Raw genomic sequence first — 17,173 nt, 5'->3', positions numbered from 1 at the left:
CCTCCAAACTGGGTAATCCGGGACAGATAATCGAATCCCCCCATTGAAGGGAGCCTACATTACGTAGCTAACTGCATCCACATCACAACAATCAGAAAATCCAGAGAAAAACAAGGAAGTGAACGGTCACGTAACTCTGAACAGTTATCTCCGTTTTTAGTATTAAAACGGTCCTGATAGAAAAATACAAACAACTTCAGAATCATCGTCTTCGACTCAGAAAACCACACAGCAATTCAGAACAATGAACAACAAAGGTAATTTAGCTAACGTCCAAAATCATTGTTGTATAAGCTAGCTAACAGCGGCTAACGTAAGTTAGCTAAAAGCTAGACTGTGCGGTCTACTTGGCCGACGTCGTTAGTGTTTTCATTATGAATTAGATAAATAGCTACAGTTGTTTAAATTGTAAGAGTCGACCGGTAAGTAGTCAGCTAGCTTTATATCTATGTTGCCAAATACGTAACGTTAGCTAGCTAGCGTTAGTTACAGGCTAATTAGCAAGTAGCCGCGTACACTGACCTCAACCATGAATACAACACTATTCTGCTAACGTGTTAGCGAGTTAACAGTAGGACCTGTCATAGTCACTTATGTAAATTGACTAACTGTATTGTTCTGACTATATTAACGTGGCTAACTAGCCAACAGTAATCATTATATTGATGAAGGAAGTATTTTTCTGTTCTGTTAGCCAGTCATAGGTACATTTCTTTTGTTAGAACGGTCTGTAATAGATTAACCTAATGTAGCAGGCGTAAAAAGACGCCTGAGCGGAGTTCCCACATCCGTTTCACTGGAAACGGAAGTTTGGTTGAAAATACTGTATTGTTCCCATTAGACAACACAGCCACAAAGTCAAAATTGGCCATCGTACAATTTCATATAATTTTTTAAAATTAATTTAAGGTTAGGTGTATGGGTTATGTTTTAAATCTGATTTTAAAGAAGATAAATTGTAGAAATAAACGGTGTTTATGACTGTGGCTGTGTTAACTAGTGACGTCCATATTGTATCCCTGAACTGGAAAAATCAGCTTTATTACGACCCCACAAAGAGTGGTCGTAGATTAACAATCTAGCATTCAATAATGTTTTGCAATTGTGTGACGTTTGAGTAAAACAAAGTGTTGGTAGTGATAATAGCATAATATTATTTTGTGTATCACAGGTTCCTATCCCCAGCAAACTGTGTACCCACAGCAGAGCAGTGCACCCATCTACCCCCCTGCTATGCAAGTGTCTCCTCAGGCACCCCCTTACACAGACGCACCACCTGCATACTCTGAGGTAACCATTTGTAATTGGAATAAACGTGTTATCTACTTTTGTGAAGAGTATTCACAATCATATCAATACAAACACACTGACAGACTGTCTCTAACACTCCCCCTTTCATCCTCTTTCCATTACTCCAAAGATTTATCAGCCCAGGTATGTGCACCCATCTCAGGCTGGCCAGCTACAGCAAATGGCCCAGTACCCTGGCACTCAGATGTACATGCAACTGCCCCAGTCCATGGCTGTTGGACCAATGGGCCACAACGTCCCCATGGCATACTACCCCATGGGAGCCATGTATCCCCCTGGCTCCACTGTGCTAGTGGAGGGAGGATATGATGCTGGTGCTCGATTTGGTCAAAGCAACAGTGCTTCTATCCCTGTGAGTATCTGCAAAACACCTAGGCTATATCAGGGGTGTCAAGCTCAATTCCTGGTGGGTGGCGTGTTTGCTGGTTTTTCTTGTTTCCTTTCAATTTGTGTCTAATTAAGACCTAGACAACCACGTGAGGGAAAGTCATCGATAACCATAATAAGTACAAGGGAGGAGCCAAGTTTCCTGCCTGTGTTGTTGATTAACAGATATTGCTAAAGTTACTCATGCATGTGACTATTTCTTTCTCCCTCACATCACAGCCCCCACCTCCTGGCCACATGCCTAATGCAGCTCAGCTGGCCGCCATGCAGGGTGCCAACGTCATGATGACACAGCGCAAGAACAACTTCTTCATGGGTGGTTCCAATGGTGGGTACACCATCTGGTAACAGCCAGCATTTGCCACAACTTCTCCCCATACTCCTCTCCCTCATTCAAAATGATGATTCCCTTTCCTGTCCCATCCGCCAACCCCTTTCGGGCTGCTTGGCCATGCCACAATACTGATATCACTTAATGGAATGTAATACTTTAGAGCCCTGATAAAAGGTACAGTACTCCACTTTCGATCCAGAATCAAAAGTCTTAATTACTTATTCATAATTTGGGCTGCTGAACCGGTTCCCTGACCTTACAAGGATAGTGCTGCTGTCTTCAGTCAAAACACATTTCATATGTTACTGGCTATATTTTCTTTTTGAGTGAATGACATCGATCTAAACTCTTTAACTGTCACAATTTTTGTACTTTATTATTTCCGTTTTTCATGTTTATTTGGATTCGGCCTCATGTCTTCCTCACAAAGAGTGCTAATGATCCAAGCAGTGCATCACATATACTTTCTTTTTTTTCTTTTTGCATGGCATGTTGAATATGCCCAGTAGGCCTATCTAAAAATCAGTTTCTCCGGCCACCAGATTGTAGTATAATAGAATGCTGGTATGTTAAACAAGAACCAAAATAAACAAGAACAGATTGCAAAATTCTAACCAGACTATTACATGCCATGGTGGTTTACTGTACCTTCTTGGGCAACTGTAGATGAACATAATCGGGTGCCAAACAGCACCGTGACTTAAATAAAAGCGAATTAACTTAAAATACTTAAAGAAATTCAGTGTGATTTTCCAAATTGAGATTTGGATCATCGAAAGGGTTGGTTGGCTTTATATTTTTGCAGTTACATTTCTTCCCCTAAAGTCGGATACCCAGAGTTGAACATCATCCCAGTGTTTCGTTAAGTAAAATAATGACACCCAAGACCTGTTCTTAAAACAAAGTACTGTCAAGTAAGGTAGAATAACCTATTAAGATCAGTAGGTTGTAAAAGTTTAACACTTAAAACTTTAACCCTTCATTATAAGGGCTGCAGTGTTATGAAGCCTTTGAGTGTTCAATTAAAATATAACCAGTTTGTTTATTTTCTGTCTCATCTTCAAGTGATTTGTTTGAATCAATTACTAGTTACTTACTTTGTAAGTATAACCACGGAGATGGTTGTACCAAAGATATGGTCTAGATTGCACTACAAAATGTTTGGTTGTGACTTAATTATAATAATTCAAATATGGCACATTTTAAAAGGAAACATATCAAACAGTGATGATGGGTTTGAAGGTACTTAAGACCTTCGATCTGGCATTTGTTGCTGTATTTTGTAATGGGGTGATTTAAATGTTTAATGTAATTGTGACTAGGTGGTTCTGCATGCCTTTTTGCACTTTTGCTCTGTACAACTTTGAATTTTGTGAAGATGTATCATTGCTAATTTTTATAGAAATGCCACAATTTAATTTATGTATACTTCTGGAAATGATAGATTTTGCTACTTGTTTTTAGTACAAATACTAATAACCTGCAAATACAGCGCTAGGCAAAGGCTACTCTTTCCTGTACAACTTATTGAAGGAATTTCATTGAAGTGTCTTTTCACTCCAAAAGGGTGAGGTTCCTAAATGTTTTAGGACTGCAGCAAATCACTTGCATATGGTTCCCCTTGCCCGATTTGTTAATTGTAGTGTTAAGCCACACCATTATTTATGAATACATTTTATTATTAATAAATATGCATTATCAGTCGTGCTTACAACTTTTTATTTTCCAATACACTTATGTGCGCTGCTAATTAAACTACCGTATAACTTAAGTCAAATATCTAACACTAGGTTTGATCCAGTTTGTGAAAACGCCTAGATTCAAGAATTTGATATTTTGGTTTTAACATTAACATTCAGTGCAATTTCTTTATTTTTCCTTATGTAATGCAACTCATGTCTTTGTATGTTATGATAAATTCATGTGTCACTGGGTATCCGACTTAATAGCCTAGATTTGATAGTTGTGGCCCTCATTAAAACAAGTAGTCCTCACTGAAATGTGAATTCCAGGTTACTTTGGTCAGTTGATCAGCTGTCTGGAAACCTGCTAGCCTAGCATGCAACCTGTTTGGACATTATGTATCAGACTGCATCTTCTCTTGGTTACACTGATCACATGACTAACTACCATTCCAAACATGTTTGTCATGTCACTCATTTTGCACAGCTGTAAATGTGTATCCCATTCCAAAAAACCCACACTGATGCATCATACGGTTTAAAAAGGGGTCACAGCTTTCAAAATGTAAACAAAAAAGGCTCATACAATTTTGTTTAGTTTCTTTCTGTCCCAGACCTGACTCATGTTTGTAACGCAGCTTAGACCTAGCAATATGATGTACCGTAATGCTTACCAGTAGATGCCATGCCAACCACAGCCAGTGTGGAGTAAAAGTTTCTGTTGAAGGATTTATGGACATTTATAGTTCAGGGATTCTCTTTAACATTTTTATAATATGGATATGTATTAAAGTGATTTGATGGACTACAGTACTTTCTTTTAAGATTACTAAGTGTCACTTTGGTTTATTGAGACATGCGTCTGGAAGAAAAAAACTCTGGTGCAGTTAACTTTTTATACTAAACATAACATTTAAGGTGAAAAATTTAGAATAAAGGATATTTTGGACATTTGAAATGCTACCTGTTCCGAGTGCTTTTCCATCATTTATAATTTCAGATTTGTGTCATGCATTAGGACTCAAGCAGCCCTGTATGAATCGTAAGAGGTGAAGAAATGTTTAATGCATAAACACCTCTGTGATAAATGAAATGCACATCTTATAGCTAGCTGGATTAAGGACATTGAACACCGAGTGATTAAATACTAACAAGCTTTATTGCCATGTCAGACCTGCAGTCTCAAATTGAGGTCTGTCATGCCACTTACTGCCTTTGGCAGATACTTCAGTAAGATCATACAAACAAGATGGTGTATTTGGTAATAGTAACAGATACAAAACATTTCCCATTTAGCTGCCCAGTTTTGAACTGGTAAATTACGTATAATGGCATAAGAGAAGACAAAAAAAATCATCAGTGCCTTCTACTGATCAACAAATACAATTTCCCATTTAGCCCCCCACCCCAGGACAATATTATTATTTTTTTTACCAATACAAATCAGAAAATGAAAAGCCTTCAGAGTTGACACCTGGGGAGCAGATTGATAACAATTATATGACACAAAAGAAAGCATATTTTTGATGCCATCTTAGACATTTCCCCCACAAGAATCTCATGAAGTCCTCCATCCACTAGTGTTAAACAGTTCTCGTGCCTTGCACACAACTGTTAAATTGTGAAACCATCAGTGTGCACACACATTTTTACTAATTAATCTCATCGCTTGCCCAGCTTATGTGCCTATACGTGATAGTGTGTTCTCTTGGGTAAAATCTATGTAGGTCTTCAATTCCACAGACATATGGTAGATGTCCATCAAAGATTGTCATTTTCCTATTTCCTGTCAGTTTGGCAGAGAACATTTTGTTAAACACCCACCCACAGTTCTCCTCACATTCCTCCTTGTTATCAAGTTCAAATGAAGTACTCCTTCTTTTCATCAGTTACAATGTCACCGTGGGCCAGATCACAGTCCTCACCCGGGGCGGGTTCTCCTGTGGTTCTGTAGGCACCCTTGTTGTGGCACAAGTACCGGTACAGAAGGAAACCCAGGCCAGCTAGCGTCAGTAGAACAAGTACGATGACAACTGGGGAGAGAGAGAGTCAAATGCTTTTAGAATAGGGACAGAAGTTCAGCTAAGGATAGATGCATACGCTTTAAAAAGGTAGACTCAGTAATATGACGTAGATGCAGAACGTAAACCGCACATGCGCATATACTCTGTGTGAGAGTGAAGTCTTCCATCTCTATTACCTCAATATCTGCGGTGTTACTCGTGGCAACATAGTTTTGTGGCGTCTACTTTTAAAACATAGGGTTTTGCACATTTTGCACATTTCTGTTTTATCATAATGAAGTGAAAAGAAAAGTTAAAATAAAATCAGGCCTACTTCCAATGACAGAGGAGTCTGTATGACTGGGAAGCGATGTAGGTCTCATCTCTGTTGCTGAAGACATAAAACATGACAAACAATCTGTTTCATACTGTAGGCTGTGATAGTATAAACATGAGAAACTGCATCATTTTCTCAATACAGGGAAATCTGAACTGTATTTTATTACACAGTAATCTGCTTACAAAACAGCTAAACTCAGGTCCAGCCCATGTTTAATTTTTGAAATCTATTTGACAACGCAGTGCCTTAATTAGAAGTAAAGACAGAGCCATCATGAAAAAGGGTTGGGTGTCATCAACTCTATAGAGGAAAATATGGTTACAGTATTTCATTGACACACGGACATCAAAATTCAAATAAATGTATTTAGTCTTTGTGAAATAAGTGCCATATAAAATGGCATTTCTCTAACACAAAAAAAGGACGTCCCACTTACCTGTCATGGGAATAGAAGTCATGGTGATTGATGTCAGTTTCACAAGCTATGGAACAAATGAAAAGTACAGTACTTAGTACAGTCATTGTTTACACAACACACAAACTCAGAAATAAAAGGCACTGTATTCTAACCAACACAGTACTAAATTCTGTAGTTACATATATCACATTATCTGGCGTACAGCCAAAGATTTTTGGTGTGCATTACTGGGCTTTGCAGGAAAGCCCTATACAAACCACAGATTTTTCAACTAATCTTCAAACTCGAGTCGGTGAAAAAAAAGTATCTTAGAAATGTCCGTTTCCAGCTGCAGGTGGTTCTACAAAAACCATAGAAAATTCAGAAAGCTATTAAATCTATGTTTTGTATCGAGTGAGATATGCCTCTTGCATGTGTGTAGATCTTTGTTTTGGTTGCACTGTGTGACGAACAGTCATCTAAATTCTACACCTGGCCATGCCGCATAAAAACTAGTAGTTCCTGCAAAGCTGCTGGGAAATGCTAGATGTGCGGCAGCTAAGATGACAGGGTACAAAACATGGATTTAATATACAATTTTTTGTAGAACCATCTGCAACTTGAAACTGACATTTCTAAGAAACGTTTTTTCACTGAATCGAGAACGATGAAAGTACCGCCAAGAACAGGTTAGTTGAAAAATCTATGGCGGCAGTTAGTTTGTATGGAAGTTTATTAATGGCTTTATTCAATATAAAAAATTATAAATTGGCATATTATAAATCCATGTGTTGCTAATTCCTTTTCCTAAATGGGTTTGCATTTATGACAAAATTCTATGCATTATCGTTTTCATGATTGAGTATGCATAATGCCTGCTGATTTGAAAAAGAAATAGCAGTGTTTCATATTTAATTTCCACAGTACTATCCAGTACAACACTGACACGTTTAAAAATGAAATGTAAAAGCGTAAATTACCAATCATTTCTCATGTAATTTCTTTGTGACTACATTAATTGTGACAAAATTCAAATGATCAATCAAATTCTATAAATCAATCAATGCTTAATTTTGCTATTTAGTTTCCTCATGGCTCCTTTGCATTTTCAATGTGTGTTAGACCTGTCAAACACGGTGGGAGGTGCTTTGGTAATGTGAGGCGGAAGTGGTTGCCTGGGCTTGCTAGCTATGCTCAGACAGAAATACTGTTAATTTCTTCAAGTATTTCTGGATCAGAGAGGAAGAAGCGAAGCTATACTATATACTGAATAACTCTGTGTGTATATATATATATACATTACACACACACACACACACACACACACACACACAGAGTGTGCAAAACATTAGGAACACCTCTTTCCATGGCATACAGACCAGGTGAATCTATGATCCCTTATTGATGTCACCTGTTAAATCCACTTCAAATCACTGTAGATGAAGAGGAGGAGACAGGTTAAAGAAGGATTTTTAAGACTTGAGACATGGATTGTGTATGCTTGCCATTCAGAGGGTGAATGGGCAAGACAAAATATTTAAGTGCCTTTGAACGGGGTATGGTAGTAGGTGCCAGGTTTGAGCGTGCCAAGAACTGCAACGCTGCCCGGTTTTTCACACTCAACAGTTTCCCTTGTGTATCAAGAATGGTCCACCACCCAAAATATACTGCTCAAAAAAATAAAGGGAACACTAAAATAACACATCCTAGATCTGAATGAATGAAAATAATCTTATTAAATACTTATTTCTTTACATAGTTGAATGTGCTGACAACAAAATCACACAAAAATAATCAATGGAAATCCAATTTATCAACCCATGGAGGTCTGGATTTGGAGTCACACTGAAAATTAAAGTGGAAAACCACACTACAGGCTGATCCAACTTTGATGTAATGTCCTTAAAACAAGTCAAAATGAGGCTCAGTAGTGTGTGTGGCCTCCACGTGCCTGTATGACCTCCCTACAACGCCTGGGCATGCTCCTGATGAGGTGGCGGAGGGTCTCCTGAGGAATCTCCTCCCAGACCTGGACTAAAGCATCCGCCAACTCCTGGACAGTCTGTGGTGCAACGTGGCGTTGGTGGATGGAGCGAGACATGATGTCCCAGATGTGCTCAATTGGATTCAGGTCTGGGGAACGGGCGGGCCAGTCCATAGCATCAATGCCTTCCTCTTGCAGGAACTGCTGACACACTCCAGCCACATGAGGTCTAGCATTGTCTTGCATTAGGAGGAACCCAGGGCCAACCGCACCAGCATATGGTCTCACAAGGGGTCTGAGGATCTCATCTCGGTACCTAATGGCAGTCAGGCTACCTCTGGCGAGCACATGGAGGGCTGTGCGGCCCCCCAAAGAAATGCCACCCCACACCATGACTGACCCACCGCCAAACCGGTCATGCTGGAGGATGTTGCAGGCAGCAGAACGTTCTCCACGGCGTCTCCAGACTCTGTCACGTGCTCAGTGTGAACCTGCTTTCATCTGTGAAGAGCACAGGGCGCCAGTGGCGAATTTGCCAATCTTGGTGTTCTCTGGCAAATGCCAAACGTCCTGCACGGTGATGGGCTGTAAGCACAACCCCCACCTGTGGACGTCGGGCCCTCATACCACCCTCAAGGAGTCTGTTTCTGACCGTTTGAGCAGACACATGCACATTTGTGGCCTGCTGGAGGTCATTTTGCAGGGCTCTGGCAGTGCTCCTCCTGCTCCTCCTTGCACAAAGGCGGAGGTAGCGGTACTGCTGCTAGGTTGTTGCCCTCCTACGGCCTCCTGCACGTCTCCTGATGTACTGGCCTGTCTCCTGGTAGCGCCTCCATGCTCTGGACACTACGCTGACAGACACAGCAAACCTTCTTGCCACAGCTCGCATTGATGTGCCATCCTGGATGAGCTGCACTACCTGAGCCACTTGTGTGGGTTGTAGACTCCGTCTCATGCTACCACTAGAGTGAAAGCACCGCCAGCATTCAAAAGTGACCAAAACATCAGCCAGGAAGCATAGGAACTGAGAAGTGGTCTGTGGTCCGTACCTGCAGAACCACTCCTTTATTGGGGGTGTCTTGCTAATTGCCTATAATTTCCACCTGTTGTCTATTCCATTTGCACAACAGCATGTGAAATGTATTGTCAATCAGTGTTGCTTCCTAAGTGGACAGTTTGATTTCACAGAAGTGTGATTGACTTGGAGTTACATTGTGTCGTTTAAGTGTTCCCTTTATTTTTTGGAGCAGTGTATATTCAGCCAACTTGACAACTGTGGGAAGCATTGGAGTCAACATGGGCCAGCATCCTTGTAGTACACTTTCGACTCCTTGTCGTCCATGCCCTGACGATTTGAGGCCGTTCTGAGGGCAAAAGTGGGTGCAACTCAATATTAGGAAGGTGTTCCAAATAGTTTGTACACTCAGTGTAGATAATCTTTGCTATGCTGGCTAGGACAGCCGGTGAGCAAGAAATTCATGAGGAGACAGCTCAGGCATGGTGCTTGCTACAAGCAATATGATGGCTAGTATATGTAGTTACCACAGGTGGCACCTTAATTGGGGAGGACAGGCTTGTGGTAATAGCTAGCTAGCTAGCTAGCTGGCCATGGTGAGGCAAGTCAACACATTTAAGAGATGAACAGAGACATAACCTACTAAGAATTATTCTGGTCTAAACAAATAAAATATATATATATTTGACAGTGACAGAGAGCGAGGGAGAACGGCCCCTTTGGCCATTAACGTTAGTCTTTGAGTTAGTCCTTGGTGGGACAGTATTCACAAAAACTGCGGTTGTCATATGTCAAGGCACCATCAAATCAAAATGTATTTGTCACATGCACCGAATACAACAGGTGTCGACCTTACAGAGAAATGCGTACTTACAAGCCCCTAACCAACAATGCAGTTAAGAAAAAGACCTACAAAAATAAGAAATAAAGTAACAAATAATTAAAGAGCAGCAGCAAAATAACAATAGTGAGGCTATATACAGGTGGTACCGGTACAGAGTCAATGAGTGGGGACACCAGTTAGTTGAGATAATCTATACGAGGGTAGAGTTAAAGTAACTTATGCATCGATAATAAAGGGGGGGAGAGGCAATGCAAGTAGTCTGGGTAGCCATTTGATTAGATGTTCAGTAGTCTTATGGCTTGGGGGTAGAAGCTGTTTAGAATCCTCTTGGACATAGACTTGGCACTCCGGTACCGCTTGCCATGCTGTAGCATAGAGAACAGTCTACGACTAGGGGTACATCCCCTGGACAAGATGCTAGTCTTTCGCATGGCCTTATCCCCAATCTATTTATCTATCCATCTAGAGTGCCAAGCAGAGATGCATCGGGTCCCATTTTTAGTCTTTAGTATGACTAGGCCAGGGATAGAGCTGTCCAACCTTTTAATCTCAGCGAGGGCACTGAGTTGGTTATGCAAGTCATACTGTAGGTAAAACTATATTTCAGATTGATTTGTTCCATGTCGACTGGAAAATGAGGCATGCAAAATTAACCATCAAATTGTTTTATTAAGGATATACACCGTACTGTACCCTTGGTGACCTGTGATGGAGACATTGTCCTACAAGTAACAGTTATTCTTAGAATCACTGGTGTTCAACAAAAAAGTTACTACTGTAGGTTTCCAACATATGATTGGCAGAACCTCATTGAAGAGCAAGAACATTTCTGGATTGTTATTTTTGAAAACATCAAAGTGGCACTGTAATTTTGACTGAACACTTCAAGCAATTCAGCGACAACATAAGTCTGCCCTCTTCCTCATCAGTACAGTTAGAAATATTGGTATCATTGGGGACGATATTCCTTCTTAGTTTCTATCAGCTATGGAGACAGGTCATCAGCCAGAACTGCCTATGAAAAAAGGAGCGCAAATTATGCTAAAAGATTAGAATGGATGGAAATCTAAAACACAGATGATCAATGTACAACTCATGATAAGTGCACTAGTCACAATTAAATTCACATATCCTACTGTTTTTTATAGTACAACTGTATGCTCCGGTTTAGTGCATGTCATAACCAATCATTCACTCAATTTACAGTTCAATGAGGTGTTATAGCACGGGTGGTGTGGGGCATCTTTCAGCCATTTTGGTGCCCCTCCAGCCCTTGCTTTCTAACTTGTCTGATGGTGGGCAGCAGCATCTGGAAGACAGAAGGGGCAGCGTCTGCTGGAGGACCTGCTGGGGTGTCCCGTACAAAGCAATGACATCAGTTTCCTTAGGGTTGGAACACAAAATATATTAGTTGAAAGGCACACTGTCATGTCTGGAGCAAATTAGCTAATATAGAAAAGGCTTTATTTTTTAAATCAGACAACAGGAACTCTTAAGAATCACTGATTCCAGTCCATATAAGATCATCTGCCCACTTAGAATCTCTGGTACTGTCCCATGTGGGCTATAATAATGAAATACTGCAACGTTGACATTATTTACTTGCATTCAAACACAAGCTTTACTTGCAATAAACAAAATGACAAACTCAGTGGGGGAGAATAATAGGACTACAATATTAATAGAATCTGTATTGCGCTTAAAATTGAGGGAGTTTAATTAAGCTGGACTGGGGTGCGCCGGGCTATGGCCCGTGACGTGAATGGGCAAAAGTGGTGAGGGAGGAGCGCCCTGCTCAAATCGAAAAGTAATCTGCACCAAGACAGCATGGTTCATCGTTCAGAGACATACATTTTCCATCAAAGTACATGTTAAAATTTTCAAACTAAGTTTACTTGTGAAGGCAGATAACATATTAGTTTTAACCAAGAGAAAACACTTTGCATGTGTACAGGGCTTGTAAGTAAGCATTTCACGGTAAGGTCTACACTTGTATTTGACACATGTGACAAAAAAAACATTAGATTTTCAACGTTCTTGACATACTACACTTTTATTTGAGCAGACTTCGCAGTGAGCAAGTGAACGGCAATCCCGGCTCACACCCGAGGCGCAGCCGGTTTTCAAAACAATTACTTTTCATCCGTTGCAATTTCCGCCAACCCGGCCTGCTTAATCAAATACCCTCATTGTAATATCGCTGTAGCCCTCAATGCACCTTCCTCTGAAATGACAAGACAAAAAATATCCACTTACCTAAAAGTGTTCCACGATGTCTTGTTGTGAAGGTAGCTAGCTCGCTAGACTAGCCAGTGGGCTAGCTAGCTAACACAAACCAGTAACGTTAGCCAGTAGTGCATCATAGCCAGCTAGTTACAGTACAGGAACAAAAGTCAAACATCTTATTCCAAAATGATGAGCATTAGAGGTAGGCCGATTATTATTTTTCAATGCCGATAAACGATTATTGGAGGGCCAAAAAAGCCGATACCGATTCAAAATCGGACGATTTCTCATATATTTATTTATTTGTAAAATGACAATTACAACAATACTGAATGAACACTTATTTTAACTTAATCTAATACATAGATAAAATCAATTTAGTCTCAAATAAATAATGAAACATGTTCAATTTGGTTTTAATAATGAACAAGTGTTGGAGAATAAAGTAAAAGTGCATTATGTGCCATGTAAAAAAGCTAACGTTTAAGTTCCTTGCTCAGAACATATGAAAGCTGGTGGTTCCTTTTAACATGAGTCTTCAATATTCCCAGTTAAGACGTTTTAGGTTGTAGTTATAGGACTATTTCTCTCTATACCATTTGTATTTCATATACCTTTGACTATTGGATGCTCTTATAGGCACTATAGTATTGCCAGCCTAATCTCGGGAGTTGATAGGCTTGAAGTCATAAACAGCGCTGTGTTTCAAGCATTGCGAAGAGCTGCTGGCAAACGCAGGAAAGTGCTGTTTGAATGAATGCTTACGAGCATGCTGCTGCCTACCACCGCTCAGTCAGACTGCTCTATCAAATCATAGACTTAACTATAATATAATAAACACAGAAATATGAGCCTTAGGTCATTAATATGGTCAAATCTGGAAACTATAATTTCGAAAACAAAACGTTTATTCTTTCAGTGAAATACGGAACCGTTCTGTATTTTATCGAACGGTGGCATCCATAAGTCTAAATATTGCTATTACATTGCATAACCTTCAATGTTATGTCATAATTATGTACAATTCTGGCAAATGAATTACGGTCTTTGTTAGGAAGAAATGGTCCTCACACAGTTCGCAACGAGCCAGACGGCCCAAACTGCTGCATATACCCTGACTCTGCTTGCACAGAACGCAAGAGAAGTGACACAATTTCCCTAGTTAATATTGCCTACTAACATGCATTTCTTTTAACTAAATATGCAGATTAAAAAAATATATACTTGTGTATTGATTTTAATAAAGGCATTGACGTTTATGGTTAGGTACATTGGTGCAACGATAGTGCCTTTTTTTCGCGAATACGCTTTTGTTAAATCATCACCCGTTTGGAGAAGTAGGCTGTGATTCGATGATAAATTAACAGGCACCGCATTGATTATATGCAACGCAGGACAAGCTAGTTAAACTAGTAATATCAACCATGTGTAGTTAACTAGTGATTATGTTAAGATTCATAGTTTTTTTAGAAGATAAGTTTATTGCTAGCAAGCAACTTACCTTGGCTCCTTGCTGCAGTCGCATAACAGGTGGTCAGCCTGCCACGCAGCCTCCTCGTGGAGTGCAATGTAATCGGCATCAAAAAATGCAGATCACCTATTGTTACGAAAACTTGAAAATCGGCCCTAATTAAAATCGGCCATGCCGATTAATCGGTCGACCTCTAACGAGCATTAATATGGAGTTGGTCCCCCTTTGCTGCTATAACAGTCTCCACTCTTCTGGAAAGTTTTTAAACGAGATGTTGGAACATTGCTGTGGGGACTTGCTTCCATTCAGCCACAAGAGCATTAGCATGGTCGGGTACTGATGTTGGCCGATTAGGCCTGGCTCACAGTTGGAGTTCCAATTCATCCCAAAGGTGGTTGATGGTGTTGAGGTCAGGGCTCTGTGCAGGCCAGTCAAGTTCTTCCACACCGATCTTGACAAACCATTTCTGTATGGACCTCACTTTGTGCACGGGGGCATTGTCATGATGAAACAGGAAAGGGCTGTTCCTAAACTGTTGCCACAAAGATGGAACCACAGAATTGTCTAGAATGTTATTGTATTCTGTTGCGTTAAGATTCCCTTTCACTAGAACTGATGGGCCTAGCCTGAACCATGAAAAACAGCCCCAGACCATTATTCCTCCTCCACCAAACTTTACAGTTGGCACTCTGCAGTCGGGCAGGTAGCGTTCTCCTGTCATACGCCAAACCCAGATTTGTCTGTCGGACTGCCAGATGAAGCGTGATTCATCCCTCCAGAGAACGCGTTTACACTGCTCCAGAGTCCAATGGCGGCGAGCTTTACACCACTCCAGCTTGGCATTGCGCATGGTGATCTTAGGCTTGTGTGTGGCTGCTTGGCCATGGAAACCCATTTAAGGATGCTCCCAATTAACAGTTATTGTGCTGACGTTGCTTCCATAGGCGGTTTGAAACTCAGTAGTATGTGTTGCAACCGAGGACAGATGATTTTTACGCGGTGTGCGCTTCAGCGGTACCGTTCTGTGTGCTTGTGTAGCCTACCACTTCATGGCTGAGCCGTTGTTGCTCCTAGACGTTTCCACTTCACAATAACAGCACTTACAGTTGACCAGGGCAGAAATTTGACTAACTGACTTGTTGGAAAGGTGGTATCGTGACAATCACGTGTCATGTATCTAACCTATCGGTAGCTAGCTACATATAATAGCCAATTAGCTAACTACTAGTAGCTCACTGTCCCCTCCTGCAAACACGCTGTTCTTCTGTGGGGTTTTACACTGGTTGTTGTTGCCGGGATGGGCTAAAAACACACCACAATCGATACAACAACAACCGAACATGACCATCGCCAGCAAGCACAGGAAACCTCTTCTGCTTCACGTTAGCGAAACACCAACCAGTGTTTGGCTGACAATCAACACAAGTCAAAAAAACGATCATGCAAATGAGGAAACGAAATAGCAAAATTAAGCATTGCGATTGATTTATCGAATTTGATTGATCATAATTCGAATTATGACAGTCTTAAACCACAGAATATGGAAAAAGCATTGTCAATTGAAAAATATTTCTTTGTCACAATTCATGCTATCACAAGGAAATTAAATGGCAAACATGAGAAATTATTTATCATTTAAATTAGATTTTTGGAAGTGTCAGTGTTGTACTGGATAGTACTATGGAAAGTAATAATCAAACACACTTTGCTATTTATTTTTCAAATTGGCAGTCATCATAAATGATATGCAATCTTTTTTTACAATTCCATTTTTTTTTTTAAACAAATACATACCCATTTAAGGAAAAGGAGTTGCAAACATGATATAACATTTAAAATTACTATTTGCATTTCCAATTGAGTTTTGGTAGCTAAATGCTCCCATATGTATGGGGCTTTCCTAACGCCCAGTAATGGACTAACCGGTTTCCCTTGAATCTATGCTAAATAGTCTCTAGGGTCAATTGACTTCGTTACCGCCGTATCCGGGTAATAAAAAGCAGGAAAGGCTAGAATATTCTCATCATTTCTACATATTAAGCATTGATGTATTAAATCGGGGTGTTGCCTGGCATAGCCTGTTTACTGGCTACATCACACGTTTAATGCTGCCATTGTTCATCACACAGTTGTGTACGCAAATTTTACCTGAGGAAGTAGATTAGCTAGCTGGATCTGCTGAGAAATATTTGCTTGCTGGTCACCTTCAGGCACACCACTTTTCTCCTTACAAAAATAACAACAAGTACAAAAATACAGTCGATAAAGCAAACTATCTTTAGTAAACCAACAACGAACAAAAAAAAACTGACGTGTATCCGCACAACTCAAACTTTCCTGTAATCCCCTGCGCGTTCGTGAGACTCATGTGTGCTCGCCCCCGTGAAATTGCAACACAAACCAGGTTCCCATCGCGATTCTTTTTCTGACGCCATACGGTATAAAAACACATTCACGAGAGCTGTGATGGAAACAGGAAGTTTCGGTAAACTGTCCAAATGTAAACTAAACTAAATACGCTAGACAAGGTGGAACCTTTTTGTGTCGTTAAAATGTATTATGGGAGAAATGTCGGCGGAAACGCTTTTATGCACAAATATTGATATAACCATTTTATCGAAGTAAATTTGGAGTCACGTGACATGTTTTGCAGTCCTCCCACTACGACTCGTCGGGGAATCATGTAGTTTGTTAGGCTACAAATTAAGTACATTATGATTAATTTCACAGGGAGGTGAATATCGAGGGTCTTCTGGTGACATGATAATCGGTGTTTGGCTGCCGTTTGAGAAATACAAACAATCTCACTTGTTGGTCTTTTATAATAATCACATAATGTAGGCCAGGACTCTAACCCTGTTTCTGGAGAGTTACGGCCCTCTAGGTATTAACATAACCCTAATCTAGCACACTTTATTCTAATAATTATCTGGTTGATAAACTGAACCAGGTTAGTTACAACTGGGGTTGGAGTGAAAACCAACAGCAGTGTAGCTCTCCAGGAACAGGTTTGAATTGGAAACCACTGATGTCGGCTATATGTGCGCTGGCGAGACCGCACGTGCCAATACCAGTCACTCGCTCTATGACGCAAATTTTTTTGTTGTCAGAAAACCATCAGTAGAGTTGAAAATGCCATGGAAACCCACTTAACTTGTACTTTTTATTCGGTACTTGAA

The 17,173-nt window shown here is 40.4% G+C and overlaps 1 protein-coding gene and 1 long non-coding RNA gene across 2 annotated transcripts; one reads left to right on the top strand and one right to left on the bottom strand.

The window, feature by feature from the left end:
• Nucleotides 1-4,524, top strand: LOC106572518 (DAZ-associated protein 2). The gene is made up of 4 exons (XM_014146753.2): nt 1-257; nt 1,172-1,290; nt 1,421-1,663; nt 1,918-4,524. Exons 1-4 carry the CDS (start codon nt 245-247, stop codon nt 2,044-2,046), a joined length of 504 nt encoding a protein of 167 aa, XP_014002228.1. The 5' UTR covers nt 1-244; the 3' UTR covers nt 2,047-4,524.
• Nucleotides 4,525-4,851: 327 nt separating this feature from the next.
• On the bottom strand, nt 4,852-16,446 carry LOC106572520 (uncharacterized). The gene is made up of 4 exons (XR_001321141.2): nt 16,143-16,446; nt 6,494-6,539; nt 6,052-6,108; nt 4,852-5,747 (listed from the first exon to the last, which is right to left on the bottom strand). It is a non-coding gene; the product is annotated as an uncharacterized lncRNA (long non-coding RNA).
• Between the last annotated feature and the right edge of the window lie 727 nt (nt 16,447-17,173).

This window comes from Salmo salar, chromosome ssa15, assembly GCF_905237065.1.
Source record: "Salmo salar chromosome ssa15, Ssal_v3.1, whole genome shotgun sequence".
NCBI classification, from domain to species: Eukaryota; Metazoa; Chordata; class Actinopteri; order Salmoniformes; family Salmonidae; genus Salmo; species Salmo salar.
The sequence above is the reverse complement of the archived record's forward strand: the minus strand, read 5'-3'. Positions and strand labels throughout refer to the sequence as shown.